General features: G+C 38.3%; 1 protein-coding gene and 1 long non-coding RNA gene across 2 annotated transcripts; one reads left to right on the top strand and one right to left on the bottom strand.

Moving 5' to 3' along the window:
* Positions 1-878: 878 nt before the first annotated feature.
* On the bottom strand, positions 879-7,190 carry LOC139942888 (26S proteasome regulatory subunit 6A-B). The gene is made up of 11 exons (XM_071939695.1): positions 7,128-7,190; positions 6,318-6,398; positions 6,076-6,201; positions 5,385-5,492; positions 4,756-4,865; positions 4,376-4,466; positions 4,115-4,258; positions 3,537-3,782; positions 2,990-3,135; positions 2,287-2,368; positions 879-1,813 (listed from the first exon to the last, which is right to left on the bottom strand). Exons 1-11 carry the CDS (start codon positions 7,176-7,178, stop codon positions 1,703-1,705), a joined length of 1,296 nt encoding a protein of 431 aa, XP_071795796.1. The 5' UTR covers positions 7,179-7,190; the 3' UTR covers positions 879-1,702.
* A 152-nt stretch (positions 7,191-7,342) lies between these two features.
* Positions 7,343-12,911, top strand: LOC139942547 (uncharacterized). Its single transcript, XR_011786692.1, has 6 exons — positions 7,343-7,361; positions 8,790-8,926; positions 9,390-9,526; positions 11,106-11,230; positions 12,128-12,264; positions 12,808-12,911. It is a non-coding gene; the product is annotated as an uncharacterized lncRNA (long non-coding RNA).
* The last annotated feature ends 5,677 nt before the right edge of the window (positions 12,912-18,588 follow it).

Below are 18,588 nucleotides of genomic sequence, written 5' to 3'. Positions count from 1 at the left end.
GTCCGATAAGAAAACAAAATCTTGTATTCATGAATACCCCATTGGTGGAGAGCGCGTCACGTGGGGCGTTTAAACGGTTGATAATGATCAGCTGGAGCCTGATTTTGTGCTTAACGGGCGCACCTGTTAAATACTCAAAATAACTATAAGCATAAAACTTTACTTGGTAACAAATTAGATTTCGCGACCTCGGAATTGGATTTTGAGGTCTCAAAATCAAGCATCTGAAGGCACCAACTTTGTGTGACAAGGGTGCTTTTTCTTACATAGTTATTTCGCAACTTCAAACTACCAATTGAGCTCAAATTTTCACAGGTTTGTTATTTTGTGCAGAGTTCACAGACATAAAGAACCCAAAGACGGACAGTAGGGGGCGCCAAACAGTGGTATTGTACTTTCTCAAACCATATCATACCACGACCTTGTTGATTTTAAACTACGTTAAAGGCAGAGTCACTTTTCTTGATTTTTATCAACATTGGATAGGAACATTTATTGAACATAGTAAATTTAAGGGCTGTGCAGAAAGTACTCTTTTTCTGTGGTAGGGATTTGATTTCTTTGTTTTTTTTCTTAACCCATTGCATAATTTGTTACAAATAACATCAAACTTATAAAAACTAATAGAATGCCAAAGATAAATGTATGTAAGCAAGCTTTGTGCTTGATGCTTTTGCGCTCGCATCTCTGTATAGACAACTCTCCATCCCCACACCCAAAAAGTAGTATTTATCAACAACAAAATTCTTTGACGGTTACCAACCTTGTCTTTTCTATAAGGATGGAAAAAAATGAAATTATCACACATCAACAGTGGCTCATTTTAATCTTAAAATTCTTTATTGAAATAAACTTGTGGATGATTTCAACGAAACATTTACTTTGCACTAGGACAAGACCCTGAACTTGTGTTTCTCACTGGTTAATGTCGGACACAAATGCTAGATGTTTATTGAGTGAACCTCGCAACTTCTTCCGGCTTTAATTTGGTTTCCATTTTTTTGTTCTGCCTTCAGTAAAATCAGTATAACTGATAATAAATAACCTTTATTCTAGGACGAAATATTGTGCCTGATAACATTCTACTGTAAAATAATTCACATACTACTGTGACATGTATACATGCATTGTAGGTCAGCTCTTGTACAAGTTGTCCTACAACCAAATACCATGCCTGTTACACAATGTAGAATGAAATAACAAAAAGAATTGGGCAGTCACATCCTAAACTTTATGATCCTATCTACAACTTCCAAGTCAACTTTGTTAGAATGAGGTCTCAGTTGCCCAGTATCATAAAGCCTGTAAGCATAAAAACTTACCAGGCACAGAAAAATCTTGCTTAACAGAAACTGGTTATCAGCCAAAATTCCATAATGTATACATTATTGGGGCCCAATTTCATAGAGCGGTTTAAGCACAAAATTTTGCTTTAGCGAAAAAATCCTTGCTCAGTGAAATCAGATTACGGCCAAGACTCCACTCAATTGTTATGCTAAGTAAACAACAGCTCGCAAGCAATGTATAATGGCATGAAATTTTGGCCACTAACGTGTAAAATAAGCGAGCTATTTTCATGCTTAAGCAAATATTTTGCTTAAGCAGCTCTATGAAATTGGCCGGCCCCTGATTGTAAGAGTTTTGATAGCCAGTAAGCAAAATATTTTTGTTAAGAAGGGTTATCATAAAGTGGTTTAAGTAGCTAAGCGTAGTAGTTAAGGTTGGCCTTCTTCTTGGCTTGTACTTCTAGAATGCCGTCCATGTAATCCTCGTGAGCCAGTTCAGTTGCTCCTCGTCTCAATGCGATCATACCCTGAAGACAAAACACAAAAGAAAGTCTTAAGTCACTTGACCAAACAAAGTGTTGTATCCAAACGGAAAAGAACACCCGACCTAATCAGTAGAGTGTGGGTTGGAGTCCTGGTCGTGACACTTGTGTCCTCGAGCAAGAAACTTGACCATTATTGCTGTGTCCTTTGCATGGGTTTTAAAGCCATTGGTCCCGTGTGTTGTGTAATGCACGTAAAAGAACCCAGTGTACTTATGTTAAGAGAATGGGTTTGCCCCGGTGTTCCTAGGTTGTTCGGCTGTATATTGTGCCAACTGTACCTTGTAAACCATAACACAGTGCTATAAAGGAATAGGCCTACAACAAAGCTCCACAATACCTTTCAGGTAAAAAAATACTGAGCGCAGTTGGTTGCCAGCAAAAATAGCCATAATAGCCAATAGTAAAATGGTGTCACATAAATTAAGTGTACGCACTGTGTGTATATGTATACTTACTGCTTCTACGCACACTGCCTTGCACTGTGCACCATTGAAGTCATCCGTACACCGGGCCAACTCTTCAAAATTAACATCAGATCTGAAAAGAAAGTGAATAAAATTCAGCTTAATGAGCTAATGTATCGGGTAAAAAAAAATTGGTCCAGTAAAGGTTTTGAGCTACAAGCCATTCAGTCTCCTATACTAGGAATGTAATGTATGTGGGGTGAAATTACACACGGGTACTGAATGGAACTCGTGTACATTGGAAATCCACATGTGATGTTATTGCATCTCGGTAGCGTCATACAAACTGGAAAAATGGTTTGTGCGGTTGCTATCAAAATGCTTTTAACCATTAGTTGATAATCTTTGAATGTCTGTACAAATGCCTGACTTCAACCTGTGGGGGGGGGGGGTGACTGAAGTTCAGGAATGAACCAAAGCATCCCTGTACAAAAATGTACAGACCCATGTTTCTCAGAACGATATCATCAAGGCCAAATTTTATAAAGCTGTTGATCAGAAAATACTGCTTAGCGAATTTCTTTGCTAAGCAAAATGATGATTGGGGCACAAGTTGCAACACTGTAACTTAACAGGATCTTGGCTGGAAACTAGTTTTTGTTAAACATTTTTTTTTTTCTGTACTTATCCAAGTTTTTATGCTTACAAGCTTTATGACATGGAACTGTTTCCGATTATTCTTTTCGGTACTTACCCGACGTTCATTTTCCTGGAGTGAATTTGTAGAATTCTTGCTCTGGCCTCCTCGTTGGGGTTGGGGAACTCGATCTTTCTGTCAAGACGACCGGATCGGAGGAGGGCTGGATCCAAGATGTCGACACGGTTGGTTGCTGCAATCACCTACAACAACAAAATATTTATAAATTAATGACTTTTTAAAGCACGTGTAACATTGGTAGTTGTTAAAGACTTGTGTCGTCCACTCTTCATGTGACCAACTGATACATTGAAACGTTCAAACAACTCATGCGTGTATTCACTTCTGTAGGAATCCTCCCGTACTTTGCCACAATGATGCGGTCTCTTTCTAGCAGTAACTTATCTGGCAGTCCAATGGATTGTGTGGAACGGAACCCGTTTTTGCATTAATAACATGTTTCCTATTTTGTTTAAGGATGGCAGGCTTGTGCCGAAGGGAATGTGGCTATGTGTTGAGAAAATTTGTCCAATTTCGTTTAAGGAAGGCAGGCTTATGCCAAAGGGAACATGTTTTTGCGTCTAGCAAAATGTTTCAGTCTTACCTTGATCTCTTCACTAGAGCTGAATCCATCCAACTGGTTAAGTAGCTCCAGCATCGTTCTCTGTACCTCCCTGTCACCGGCTTTCTCGCTGTCGAAACGCTTGGTACCGATGGCGTCCAATTCATCAATGAAGATGATTGCTGGTAGCTTCTCCTTGGCCAGGGCGAAGGCGTCTCGGACCAGCTTAGCTCCGTCCCCGATGAACATCTGGACGAGTTGAGGTCCGGCGAGTTTCAGGAATGTGGACTGTTATGGAAGAAAACAAAAAGATTGTTATAGTTTGTTGATGAAAATAAGATAATGGCCCTGTGGCTCTTGGTTAACATGTGATGTCACAGGTTACAACGTCTACTCCTTTCTGGATAGAAAGAGTTGTTAAAACAGAACCAAAATGGTCACTGGCTTTTCAGAACAAATTTTCAGCGTCACAGGTTACAACGTCTACTCCTTTCTGGATAGAAAGAGTTGTTAAACAGAACCAAAATGGTCACTGGCTTTTCAGAACAAATTTTCAGCGTAAAACTAGATCGATTATATACACGTACCAACAGCGCCCTCGTGTGTTCTAGATAGCTTACCTTTGTTTGTGCTGCACACGCTCTGGCCATGAGCGTTTTCCCGGTACCCGGCGGTCCGTACAAAAGAACTCCTTTAGGTGGCTGGATACCGATGTTTTCAAAGCGTTCTTTGTGTGTCATTGGTAATACTACTGCCTCAATCAACTATGAAAAAAAAGGAAAAAAATTGTTATTAATACAGGTTCCGCAGTGTCATAGCTTAATGCCAAATGTAAACAGGGTATCAAACAAAATGGCCACAGCACAGATGACAAACTATACCTCTTGGATCTGCTTGTCCAGCCCACCGATATCGCTGTACTGCTCTGTAGGTCTCTCATCAACCTCCATGGCTTTCACTCGAGAATCAAATCTAAAAATTGACAAAAATATTATAAATATAATTTACAAGAATTAATAACCGCTTAAATGGGGTTGTGTCATCATGATTTTAAGGCAGGCCTATATCCCCTTTAAGAATAGACCGGTCACAAGTTTGTTTACTACTTTGTTTTGTGACATCAAATTAATAGCAACTGCGATGGATTTGCAGTTAAGATTAATCTAAGCTTTTTATGAAATTGCGCTACATTCTGTTATGAACATTGCTTTAAAGTGTTGCAAAATAGAGTAAATATTGAGTTGAAATCCAACAATCTTACTCTTGTGGGAGAGTTTCCAGGATGAGGTAGGAGTCTTTATTGACTCCGACTAGATCCCCGGGATGAAGCTGTTCTGGATCTACTAATCCAATGACTGGCAGGAAGTATGTCTGTGGAGTAACAAAATAACAATGATTATTAACCCTCCTACTCTTTGACCGTTCAATATCATGGTTTGAATGATTGATAAACTATGCGAGCCAATTGTATATCTTGAGGTGAATGTATCTACACAGTCAACCCTCCTACTGTTTGACCATTCAATATCATCCATTGTGATTTGAATGATAGATAAGCTATGCCAGCCTGCAGTATGATTTCATGTGGTGAATGCACCTTCACAGTGCACAGTTAACCCTCCTACTGTCTGACCATTTAGCACCAATGACTAGTCATTTTCACTGATGAATGACATGAGTAAGTGTTGAGAGAGTGGCTGACAAAGCCTCACCAGGCCACGAAATAAACAATGTCACCTGTGATGCCCTTTGCAAGGTTCCAATACAAATACTCATAAAAGTGCCCCTTACAAGAGGAATCACTGTGCCTTTGCAATTGCGAAGTTCAAGGCCAAACTTTTTATGGCAAATGGGGGCAGTCTCTAACCATGAATCTGTTTGTCCACTGACCTGTCTTGTTGAGGTTTTGATGACGGCACATTTGCCTTTACGCTGCGAGTCCAAATCAACGTTAGCTCCCTCAGCCTCTCCTGTATCCTCTGGCTCTACATCCAGTAGCTGATGAACAAAACAAAAAAATATATGATTCAAAAAAAGGGGTCCATAATGAAAACTAGTATGTATATAACACGCTTTACTAGTGCCTTTGCCATTGGGCCAATAACATTCCTGTAATCTTTCTCAGCTCACCGGAAATTATACAGCCCTGAGGTGCCATGGCACTTCAAAGGCTTTTCGAACACAATATCAACCTCTACCCTCACAGGTACCCATTTCTACCCCCGGATGATTAATTAGAGATTTATTACACCAACCTGTAGACACAAAATGCAGGGGAAGACAAAAATTACATAGAATATTAAATGTGTGGCTTCAGTATTATCTAGATTACTTTCTTATGAAAGAGTTATTCCTATAGGGGTTAGCCTCCAGCATCTTGAACTGGAATTCTTCACGTCTTCTCTACAAAAAGTTGGAGTGGTGTTTCCATTAGGATGCTTTGCGAACTATATACTTCGGCTACAGCTACGGCTAGATCGTGCACATCTGCCTATTCTTCAACACTGACAGACGCCCTGATCTAGCCGTAGCTGAAGCCGAAGTCACAGTTTCGGACACGGCCAAAGGTTCTAATACTTACCTCGATCACGTTTGACACCAAGTACGGGAGAGTTTTGTTCACTTTGATTTTCTCTTGATTCTCCTTGATTTTTTCTTTTTGAGCTTGCAGTTCATGATTGATCCGCATGATTTCGCTCTTCATTATCTGCAACGGAAATTTAAATAAACAAAATAGTTTATTTGTTACAATTTGTAAAAATTCCAAAATAGTAAATTTGTTACAACTTGTAATATGAAAATGGCCTATAAATAATCACCAACCTTGATTTCATTGTCCAGCAGTCTAGTTCGTCCTACGATTTCATCGTTTGACATCCGTAATACTTCCTCACCAACTGAATCCTGCAGAGTGAAACAACGACACAAAATATGAACTTTTTGATTATTTGAAGTAGCAGCTAGCGCCGTTTAGTCGCAACAAAAGTTTGAAATATACAATATCTGTCGTGTCACTTTAAATTTAAAAACATAAATGGCACATATTTATTGTCATTTTTTTTCAGTGAAGTTATAAATTATTTGTTAATATACACCAAGAACTGATGAACTGAAAGTGAACACTAAGCATTCTGAAGAGTCAAACAAAAAGTAGTTATCATTGTACTTTTCAAAAATAATTACGAAACAGAAATTTTTAAATTCCCCAACCAACTCAATTAATTTAAATTAAATTAAAATCATCAAAAATGTCAAAAAGTCAAACATTATAAAGTTTAAACAATAAGGACAATCATGACTATCTAAATTATGATATTTCCTGTCTGAAAGTAACAAAGGACATTCGAAGGATAATATTCAACTTCCGAATTTCGAAGTTTCATAATTCTTTGTTTCGTTTGTTTATAAACCGTGCATTGCGAACTACACACATTCAATCAACCATTGCCTACGTTCGTACACACGGCATGACTCAGTAAATTTGCAGATTTTGGACGATTGTTTTCTTCCTTTTAGTTTACATTTTATCGCGTGCGATGAATACACCGTTTACACAAAGTGATGGTCATTCATTAATAGGTACAATTATTACTGAAATTTGTCGCAAACAGTAAAAATAAGACATTTATTTACCTCTCCATCTTCCCAAATTGCCTTGTCTTCTAACTTCGCCGAGGCTGCCATTTTGTTTTTATGAAGAACTTTTGAACCACTTCATAAAACAATCGTCGGTCACTTGTGGTACAATCTGGCAGAACACGACGACAGTTTTAACACGTGGTCCTTGTAGTCTATATGTTTTAAACACTGCGCATACAACAGCAGTCGGGTTCATTTAGACCGCGTGTGCTTGGTGAAAAAAATTACGTAAGTTTCTTGCTCGGTTTTATCATATTTTACTCTTGTTTAATTGACATTGTAGCTTCCAATTGTTATCAATATTTGGAATTGAGGGTGTATAGAACAATTACTGAACATTTGACAAGCAGGTCTGTGAAATTGGGACCTCTTAGTGGCCCTTCAAAATGTTTTTCTAAAAAATAATATTAGCCATTTTGAGACGCATCCCCTGGTGAAGGACGTCAGCCACAAGAGGGCGGTAGTGATCAATGCTATTTCGTGTTTTTGTCAATTTCAACTTTTGTTTCACAAAATATTGTCATCAAAGGATCAAAATTATCTCAACATATCCAATAGTTCTAGCTAAGGAATATATGTACGTAAAATTTCAGCAATTTATCATCTCAATAAGGACTGTAAAAATGTGAAAAAATACGGTAAAAATATGAAAAATCTATTTAAGTTAATTAAAACCATGGCAAACCTAGTATTTCAGTAATTGTAAACTAGTAATTATTATGGATAACTTCCGTATGGCGCCACACCACCACTTTTTCACTCATTGTTACAAAAAGGGATATCTCATTGAGGTAAATTAGATACTTAATTATTTCATACTGAATAAAAAAGTGGTGGCGCCATACAGAAACTTTTCCAATATTATTATTATTACAAACAGTACTGCCTGATGCATACGCCATAGACTTTTTGACAGACATTCTTACCAGTCCTTCAATAGTCGGATTTGTTACTATGATCGGAAGTTATTGTCCGCTCGTAATGGTAAAAAAATCTGACAATGCTGAGACAATAATTATAATTGGCAAGCTCTTCGTTAAAAGCGATCCACTTTGGCGCGGTGTGCATTGGAATAAAATCAGAAATGTAATGGAAAAAACTTCACGAAAAGTGTGAGTTTTTAACCAGAAAAAAACTTAACTTACACGGAGAGCGGTCGGTCTATCTTGGCTTTAAAACCGTGTTTGGACCAGTCCATTATGATGTGGGTAAGATGGATTTAGCAAAAGGGGGCGAGCGTCATAAAAAGGCTCTCAACTGTGCACACTACAGTAAAGGTCTTCACATGACGCTTGCCCTCTGTTGTTGGTAAGCGCTAAATCTACCCGTATCATAATGGACTGGTGAGAAGACTGGTCTTTGACAATTACCAAAGGTGTCCAGGGGTGGATTTCACAAAGAGTTAGGACTAGTCTTATCTTGAGTTAGGACCAGTTACTCGTCCTAACTTGGGACTATCCATGCAATTTGTATATCTCCTAAAACTAGTCCTAAGTTAGGACTAGTCTTAACTCTTTGTGAAATCGACCCCTGTGTCTTTAAGAGTGAAGTGCATGGCCTACTGTCTTAAACCAGCCGGTATTGGACAATTCTGGATGACTCCATGCATAGTTTACTCACTAAATGTAAAAATTTGTACTCATTCTGAACTTACAGATCAACTAACCCAGACAGAGCGTCTGATCTTCAATCATGATGGCTGGCTGTCCATCACCCTCAGCAGAGATGTGTCAATCAATCAATGTTGAAGCGTCGCAGAGTGTCCAGCAATCTATGACAGCTCACATCTAAAGGTACGAATAAAAAAAGATTCAAATTGAACCATGAGTAATGTTTTTAGTATGGCAGCTTAATGATGCTGTCACACTGGCGAATATCAATGTTTGAGGGCGTTTCAGAGCATTTCCAACATTATTACCCCTGGTCACTGGGCCTTAATTCATTCCTTAAACCAACTCGGCTCCCTTTGGAGTATACAGCCTGTGCAACATTAAAATGTGCTATCTGCTAAATCAGTCAAAAGAACCAACTCTGCCCTCACAGGTACCCATTGACCCCTGGGTGGGGAGAAGCAGTTAATAGTTAAAGTGTCTTGCTCGGGGACACAAGTATCATGACCATGATTCGAACCCACACTCTGCTGAACAGAAGCACCAGAGCTTGAGTTCGTTGCTCTTATCCCCTCGGCCACGACACCCTACTCACTAAGTTTTAAAACTTGTAGTCATTCTTACATGTTTTGTCATCAACTTACAGATCAACTAACACAGACAGAGCGTCAGATCTTCAATCATGATGTCTGGCTGTCCATCACCCTCAGCAGACATGTGTCAATCAATCAATGTTGAAGCAACGCAGAGTGGCCAGCAATCTATGACAGCTCACATCTAAAGGTACTAAAAAAATGATTGAAATTGGACCATGAGTAATGTTTTTAGTATGGCAGCTTTAGGGCCTTGTCACCCGAGGCAACTTTTACAGGTAACTTGGAGGCAACCAACTGCAGTGTATGCTACAAGACCACTTTGATAGCACACAAGTAATTTTTTGGAAAACGTTGTCTTCAATCACAAGAGTAATAGGTGAACATTGGAATGTGAGTGGCTTTTCTTCATGGAGATTGCCTGGAACTGGTTGCCCATAAATTGCCTTGTGTGACATGGCCCTTAGGCTAAACTTCGCTCTTGAAGGGGCACAACAATTTCCCTCTGGTAACGTGCACTTCTATGAGGCAAATGTAAAATTGTATTGGAACCTTGCAGAGGGCACCACAGCAAAAGCACAGGGCACCATTTCAATTGCTGTGGATGCCCTGTGTTATTTCAAGTCCTGCAACTTTACTATGTGAAAATAAGTACCAAATATTCTGAACAATTTGCAGCGTTCGACCTTAACGCTGGTAGGCTGGCCAAATGCCAGTAGAAATTGCGGCGGACTAGCTGAAACACCTTGCCAACTGGTCCGGCTGACCAGTCAAAAATATCGGCAGCGGTACTACAGAACTATGACTTTTTAAAACTATTTTAAGGCTCGAATAAAACGTAAAAACATTCACTCAAGGTTTGGATAAAAGGTAAACAAATCAATCGAAGTGCCGCTGAACACTGGCAAACTTCCGACGATCACGCATACACAGCGCGAAATCCCATCATGCAACGCAAAGGCTTGTAGTCTTCGTATTAATTCACTTGTTGCAAAAAGTGTAAGAAATATTGAACGCTAGAGGGCGTTTCAGAATATTCGATAGCATGAGAACAGACGCCCTCTATTGGTGAAAGTACGCGATAGCTTACAAAACTAGCTTCAATCATCTTGACAAAAGACCACAAAGCAAAACACAATCTGTCAGCAGCATGGTCGGTCAACGGAGCAGATTTCCGTGTAGGAATAAGAGTCTAGCGTGTTTACGAAAAACTAGCGAGACGATGAGGCTTCATTCAACAAAAATTACCAAGTTAAGATGCTCTGGATGAGCAAAAAGGAGTATTTAATTGTGTTTAGTAAGGTTCTTCCGTCCTGATTTTGCTTAATTTTGTTGTATTTGGTGCTTGTTTTTTTTCTCGGGCGATTGGTGGGTGGTCTAGTTTATTATGGTTTATTGCTCCATGGTTTTATTGGTCACATATAATGCGCGGTTGTTTGGGGTTTTTTGCAGGTTGATTTCAAGAAAGACTTGGGTTCTAGAATGCAATCATGTGTTAAACAAAGGCGCAGTTGTTTTTGCTGCTTTTAAAAACGTTTTTTTAATGAAAATTTTGTTCACAAAACAGACGCCGGCACCGACCATTCCATACACATAATTGAAAAAAATACCGTAAAACTCATCTGCTTCTTCATGGATGTTGCAACTATTTTGATGTCTACTTTTTGTTGGGGGTTTTTCTGGTCCTGTGTGTTGTGTCACGCACGTAAAAGAACCCAGTGCAAATAGGCATTGAATTTCATTCTCGTTCCATTTTTTTTCATCTACAGATCAAGTGAGCCAAGTCTCTGTTCATCAAAGTGAGCTGAGGAAATGTCTCCAAGCTGTCGTTGTTGAAGCGCTGGTGACCATCAAGCAAGCTGCTTTGACAACTCTGTCAACTTCCTGTGTACAGGTACGACATTAAGTTGAAACTGATAATAAAAAAATATGAATCATATTTATGACATTGTCAATGTTCACAAAAAAGTGAACGACATGCACCATACGACGCCGTACACAAAGCGCGGGTACCAGGCAAGCCGAAGGATACATGTATGTTTTGCTGTGGAATGATTAGGGAAAGTTGGAAAAACTGTGTATAATTTTCATCATTGCTTCGTGGTTTTCAAAGTTGAATTATCCCAACCCCAAACAATTCTGAAAGCTAAAGGAATAATCTTTCAGTTAAATTTTGTGTTGGGTAAGAAATATTGCTAAAATCATGAGGAACATGCACGGAAAATTGCGAATGTTCCCTGGTCTTCAAGCTGAGTATACCCGGGGGAATAACGTGATGCAGCGCTGACAGCTGTCCTTACTCTATGGCTTGACGGAACGAAACTCGCATTTCAAGTTGGAAATATCAACGCAAATTGCTCAAAAATTTCAGGTAAAGATTGTCAAATTTATTGGTGAAATTGTCTTCTCTTTGGGTTGTTTGTACATTATTGTAATTTCGTTTGTCTGACTTTGGGGGGTTAAAAAAACGATGTTGTCATTTCGTAAACAATTATTATTTTAATGAGTGCTTGAGACGTCGCGTTTTGTTTTATTTTTCTCTTGTTTATGTTTTCCAAAACGGCTCGTAAAATTAAGCGTCAAGGTCATTAAAAATTCCACATTATTTCAGACAGGAAGGTCGTATGATCTTGATTTTTATTTTATTTAAAATGTTAAGATTTGCTTAATGGGATTAGGATGATAAACTCAAAAATGAAATTTACTCGATATTCCTCATTACGACAGAGAGGGTCACATATAATCAGAGATGATAAATCTTTTCTCTGTCTTTTTTTGTCGTCTTCTACAGATCAAAATCCAGACAGAGAGTGTCGGATCTCACACGGAGTCTGCGTCCATCACTGGTAGAGTGTCACCGCCTTCAAATTCCAGACAGTGAGTGTCGAACCTATCATCGCCTCGAGCAGTCAAGCATCCTTGTTGCAGGTAAGCCTACATAAATATACATTTTTTGGCAGTGATAGTAAAGCTTGCCATTTATAGGACAAATTTTAATGAACTTTAATTATCTCCAATGACTTGTACCTCTTGTCATTGTTTTGAAATTTCAGGTAAAAATTTGATAAAACTGCTGGACTTACCCCTTTCCGATTTTTTCAATTTTAGGCCTAAATTTGATAAAGCTGCGGGACTTAATCCTTTGCATTTTTGTTAAAATTTTAGGCAAAAATATTACTGGAATACCCCTTGTGATTTTTTCAATTTCAGGCCCTAATTTGATAAAACTGCTTGACTGACGACCATTGTGATTTTTTAAATTTTAGGTCCAAGTTTGCTTAAACTGTTATACCTTGTGATTTTTGATTTTGTTTAGGCCCAAATTAAAAACAAAACTGCTGGATTGCCAAGATTTTTTGCACGTTTAGGCCCAAATATGATAACACTTCTGGACTTGCCAAAAGTTGTGTGGTGATTGCTGTATCATCAAAATGATATATCTTTTTTTGTTCTTTTTTTCGTCTTCCACAGATCAAAATCAAGACAGAGAGTGTCGGATCTCACAAGGAGTCAGCGACCATCACTGGTAGAGATGTACGTCTCGTTGTATACTTTGTAATTATTTGTATATTATAGGGATGTAGTTATAATTGCATCGCTCAAACTATTTGTTGTGTGGTGAATCGCTGACACTTTTTGTTGTGTGGTGAATCGCTGAAACTTTTTGTTATGTGGTGAATCGCTGACACTTTTTGTTGTGTGGTGAATCGCTCACACTTTTTGTTGTGTGGTGAATCGCTTATACTTTTGTTGTGTGGTGAATTGCTCACACTTTTTGTTATGTGGTGAATCGCTCACACTTTTTGTTGTGTGGTGAATCGCTGACAATTTTTGTTGTATTGTGAATCGCTCACATTTTTTGTTGTGTGGTGAATCGCTCACACTTCTCTATGTGATGATCCATACTTCCCTTGTGTGGTGAACCATCAAACTCTCAACTTAAAACGTTGTCACAGGCTTAATTAGGAATAAGCTCATTCAATTTAGATGTGCTGATGTGTGGAGTTGACAAACTTGGTTGCCATAAAGTGGAGCCGGATGGGAATTTTTCCCCAAGAGGGTATTAGATAGGCGGGGTTTTGCCCATCTCTTACATCAGCAAGCAGGCATGCAACATCTGATTTTTATGGTTTGGGTTTTTATTTTTAACCACTGGAAACTTTTAAAACACAGTACAAAATCTTGCTGTGCCTGGTATTCTGGAAATGTCATGTCTTTTATCAAAATACAGAGTTGCATGACTGTTAAAAGAGACACTTAAGTGTTTTAACTCATAGGAATCAAACAAAATTTGACTTAGTATTTCCTTTAGATTTATTTGTTGAATATTTTTGTAGATTAGTCAACGTTTCAGGGTGTGCCACACTTCCTTTGTGTGTTGAGTAAGTGACAGACACTTTCCCTTGTGTTACTCTGAGTTGCTCACACTACCTTTGTGTAGTGAGTAACTGACACTGTCCCTTGTGTTACTCTGAGTTGCTCACACTACCTTTGTGTAGTGAGTAACTGACACTTTCCCTTGTGTTACTCTGAGTTGCTCACACTTCCCTTGTGTTACTCTGAGTTGCTCACACTTCCCTTGTGTAGTGAGTAACTGACACTCCCTTGTGTTACTCTGAACTCACACTTCCTTTGTGTAGTGAGTAACTGACACTCCCTTGTGTTACTCTGAGTTGCTCACACTTCCCTTGTGTTACTCTGAGTTGCTAACACTTCCTTTGTGTAGTGAGTAACTGACACTCCCTTGTGTTACTCTGAACTCACACTTCCTTTGTGTAGTGAGTAACTGACACTCCCTTGTGTTACTCTGAGTTACTCACACTTCCCTTGTGTTACTCTGAGTTGCTAACACTTCCTTTGTGTAGTGAGTAACTGACACTCCCTTGTGTTACTCTGAACTCACACTTCCTTTGTGTAGTGAGTAACTGACACTCCCTTGTGTTACTCTGAGTTGCTCACACTTCCCTTGTGTTACTCTGAGTTGCTAACACTTCCTTTGTGTAGTGAGTAACTGACACTCCCTTGTGTTACTCTGAACTCACACTTCCTTTGTGTAGTGAGTAACTGACACTCCCTTGTGTTACTCTGAGTTACTCACACTTCCCTTGTGTTACTCTGAGTTGCTCACACTACCTTTGTGTAGTGAGTAACTGACACTTTCCCTTGTGTTACTCTGAGTTGCTCACACTTCCCTTGTGTTACTCTGAGTTGCTCACACTTCCCTTGTGTAGTGAGTAACTGACACTCCCTTGTGTTACTCTGAACTCACACTTCCTTTGTGTAGTGAGTAACTGACACTCCCTTGTGTTACTCTGAGTTGCTCTCACTTCCCTTGTGTTACTCTGAGTTGCTAACACTTCCTTTGTGTAGTGAGTAACTGACACTCCCTTGTGTTACTCTGAACTCACACTTCCTTTGTGTAGTGAGTAACTGACACTCCCTTGTGTTACTCTGAGTTACTCACACTTCCCTTGTGTTACTCTGAGTTGCTAACACTTCCTTTGTGTAGTGAGTAACTGACACTCCCTTGTGTTACTCTGAACTCACACTTCCTTTGTGTAGTGAGTAACTGACACTCCCTTGTGTTACTCTGAGTTACTCACACTTCCCTTGTGTTACTCTGAGTTGCTAACACTTCCTTTGTGTAGTGAGTAACTGACACTCCCTTGTGTTACTCTGAACTCACACTTCCTTTGTGTAGTGAGTAACTGACACTCCCTTGTGTTACTCTGAACTCACACTTCCTTTGTGTAGTGAGTAACTGACACTCCCTTGTGTTACTCTGAACTCACACTTCCTTTGTGTAGTGAGTAACTGACACTCCCTTGTGTTACTCTGAGTTACTCACACTTCCCTTGTGTTACTCTGAGTTGCTAACACTTCCTTTGTGTAGTGAGTAACTGACACTTTCCCTTGTGTTACTCTGAACTCACACTTCCTTTGTGTAGTGAGTAACTGACACTCCCATGTGTTACTCTGAGTTGCTCACACTTCCTTTGTGTAGTGAGTAACTGACACTCCCTTGTGTTACTCTGAGTTACTCACACTTCCCTTGTGTTACTCTGAGTTGCTAACACTTCCTTTGTGTAGTGAGTAACTGACACTTTCCCTTGTGTTACTCTGAGTTGCTCACACTTTCTTTGTGTAGTGAGTAACTAACATTTTCCCTTGTGTTACTCTGAGTTGCTCACACTTCCTTTGTGTAGTGAGTAACTGACACTTTCCCTTATATTGGTATCCACTTCCGCTTACTCTTATTTATGCTTAGATTTACCCAAACTTCCCCCTGTGTGCTAAATAACTTAATTTTCAACTTTAGTTAATAAAGATCCATTCTTTTCACACTCAAAGATATATGATTCAGATTCATACATGCCAAACTCACAAATCAAAACCTTTGAAAATCAAAGAAAAACTTCCCTTGTGGATAATCAGGGCACTCTGATTGTCTTCTTGGAAACAGTTTTACCAGTCAGAGAGCACTCTGCTTGAAACTGTTCGAGACATTTTAAACAATATTTTGGCAAAACTTTTGGATAATTATAAAATCGCTTCGTTTCTTTGCGGATAATCAGGGCACTCTGATTGTCTTCTTGGGAAACAGTTTTACCAGTCAGAGAGCACTCTGATTGAAACTGTTTAAAGACATTTTAAACAAAAACTTTGCCGAACTTTTGGATCTCGGTTTGAAAATTACAAACTATTTCTGATTTGTTTTTACTAACAATAAATTCTGAATCATATGTCTTTGTATTATTTCAGTGAAATGTACGAGTTGCTCCTACCGAAAAATGAGTCCGTTTGAAGAAGTGAAACTTTCATAAAGTAATGACTTTTTTTGCAAGCAACTTTTCTTGCAACTTTGTTTCACTGACCAAACATCAAAACAAAACTATGGAAATCTAAGTAAAATTTTCTAAAAATGGAATGACTTTTCTTTCAAGCGAAGCCAATTACTTTGTTTCATTTACCAAACATAAAAACAAAACTATAGAAATCTCAGTATCTTGCAGAGATATGGAAATTTCTATCCATTCATGAATATAAAAAAAAGTTTTAATATTTGTTTTTTTGTTAGTGTTTTTGTTATGAAAGATTATCTTTCAGATCTTCAGGGAAAACAAATGTTTATTTTTTTTGTTGGTTTTCTCAAGTTTTTGGTTCAAGGTCAGGATTTTTTAATGAAATTTTCAAGATTTAAATTATGGACTGGTTGTGTATGAGCAGCTCATTTTGCTGAATTTATTAATGTATGTTAGGGCCTCATCCAAACCCTCTGAAAAACTCGCAGAGTTGTGCAAACACCTGTGCCTGTCGGTGGACCCCCTCGGCTGCCTGGAACAAGTGTTGGTCCTTTGGGCCCGGGTGCAATGGAAGGTATGTTTTCCGTTCAGTGAAATTCTTTTAGATGCACGACTAGTGTTCTCCTTCACTGATGTAATGCCTTACAAAATTTGACGAGCTAGAGCGAGCATTTTTGGAAGCATGCGTTTGTACTAGGGCCTGAGCTGGAAGGTAGTGGTTGGTCCCTAAAACGTTCTGGTCGATCTCTCAAGACGTCGGGATGAGGGCCCCTTATAATTTAGCCTTTTGTTGGTCACGTCATTCTTTTGTTTTTGAGTAAACAGGTTTGTACTGGGGATCTTTTGAGATCAACAAAGGTGCTAAGGGATGTCTTCGTTTGAGCTAACGGAATCTGGACTCGGTGGATGATGAGGACTTCTATCCAGTTGATGATATGAGGGCTGGAGAAACATGTTCTGCTTGGTCATGCCACTTCACATCCAAAATATCTAGTAAGAACACCAATTTTATTGCCTTTTGATACCAAAGATGACATTGGATTCCTATGTCAAGGTTCTTAGGGTCTGGTCATGGTCAAGGGCAAATTACTGCAGGAGATAAACAGATTTAGTTTTCAAAGCATTGCCAAACAGAAAGTTTATCATGAAAGTTCTCTAAAACTTTGCAACATTCCAAGCGAAAACTTAACAGTTAAATATTTTCTGAGACCATAGTTTTTAAAATCATACTAACTAGGTAGATCTAAATCCACTTTCAATGCACGTCTAAACAAAAAGTTAATCAACGGTTCTTTTCAGAACCACCCCAACTCATAGTCATTACATGGTGTTACCGCAAACTTTTCCATATCGTATTTCCACCATGCAAAGTTTCAAATCTTACTCAAAAAGTTAATCATAAAAGTTTATACTTCTCAAAAAGCTTGGGACATTCCAAACTAAATCTTAATCTAGGATACAAATTTTAAAAACAAACTAAATGTGGATCTGAACTCTTGCCAGGTCAACATTTATTTTTTTGAGAGTACGTTTTTTTTTTTTTATCAGACTAGGGTAGAATTTAATTAGTTTTCAAAACATCTAAAAAGAAAGTTATTGATAAAAGTTCATACTTCTCTAAAAGCTTGTACATTTAAATCTTGTTCTAGATTATAAATTTTTAAATCGAAGTATAGGTAGATCTTAACACTTGCAAGTTAACATTCAAATCTTCATTGAACGCAGACTAGATAGAACTAAACAAATTTTTGGCAAAAAAATCCAAACTTAATTTTGTTTATAAAAGCTCAAATTTTTAAAGCTTAGGTTATTCACAACTAAATCTTGTTTTAGGATATTAGCTAGAGCTAAACATCCTCGTATAGAAAGTTTATTATAAATATTTTCACGAACTTTGGACATCACACTAAAATCTTACATTAGGATTTGAAAATCAGGTTAAAACAGAACTCAATGCCTAAGACATTTAAAGTCTTGCATCTGAGGATAGGGTTTTTAAAATCAGACTAGGTAAAACTAAACTGCATGTTCTTCGAGTCCTAGTTTGAGCAACTGTAGCAAAAATTTTTAGCATTCAATCCGTTCTAGCTTAGGGTTGTTAACTTGTTCAACTCAATCTCCATTTTAGGTCAAAGGTCAATCAGTCAAAATTTAAATCATTGCATGGAAGGTCACAGGTCATTTCAAGGTTTCAAATGGATAAATTTGTCTCAAGTTTTGTAGGAAAATTTACAGCACAAAGATATCAAACAATAGGTTTAATTTTTTTCCAGCGATGCTATTTACAGAAAAATAAGCGAACCTTTGTGTCGCCCAAAACGGGGGTTGCCGTTGAACTTGCTAGTCATAACTTTCTGTCACAATGAGTAAAATTTTGAGTCAATCTTGACAAAAAGTGAAAACATTCTGTCCCTCATTTTGTTTGATAATAATTTGAGGGGGAAATCAA

This window comes from Asterias amurensis, chromosome 10 (genome assembly GCF_032118995.1).
Source record: "Asterias amurensis chromosome 10, ASM3211899v1".
Classification (NCBI taxonomy): Eukaryota; Metazoa; Echinodermata; class Asteroidea; order Forcipulatida; family Asteriidae; genus Asterias; species Asterias amurensis.
The sequence above is the reverse complement of the archived record's forward strand: the minus strand, read 5'-3'. Positions and strand labels throughout refer to the sequence as shown.

Coding starts and splice junctions, on each gene's coding strand:
- LOC139942888 (XM_071939695.1), bottom strand. CDS start 7,178: ATGGCAGCCTCGGCGAAGTTAGAAGACAAGGCAATTTGGGAAGATGGA. Junction 6,202..6,317: donor TGCTGGACAATGAAATCAAG/GTTGGTGATTAT, acceptor TTTCCGTTGCAG/ATAATGAAGAGCGAAATCAT. Junction 1,814..2,286: donor AGGCAGTGTGCGTAGAAGCA/GTAAGTATACAT, acceptor TTTTGTCTTCAG/GGTATGATCGCATTGAGACG.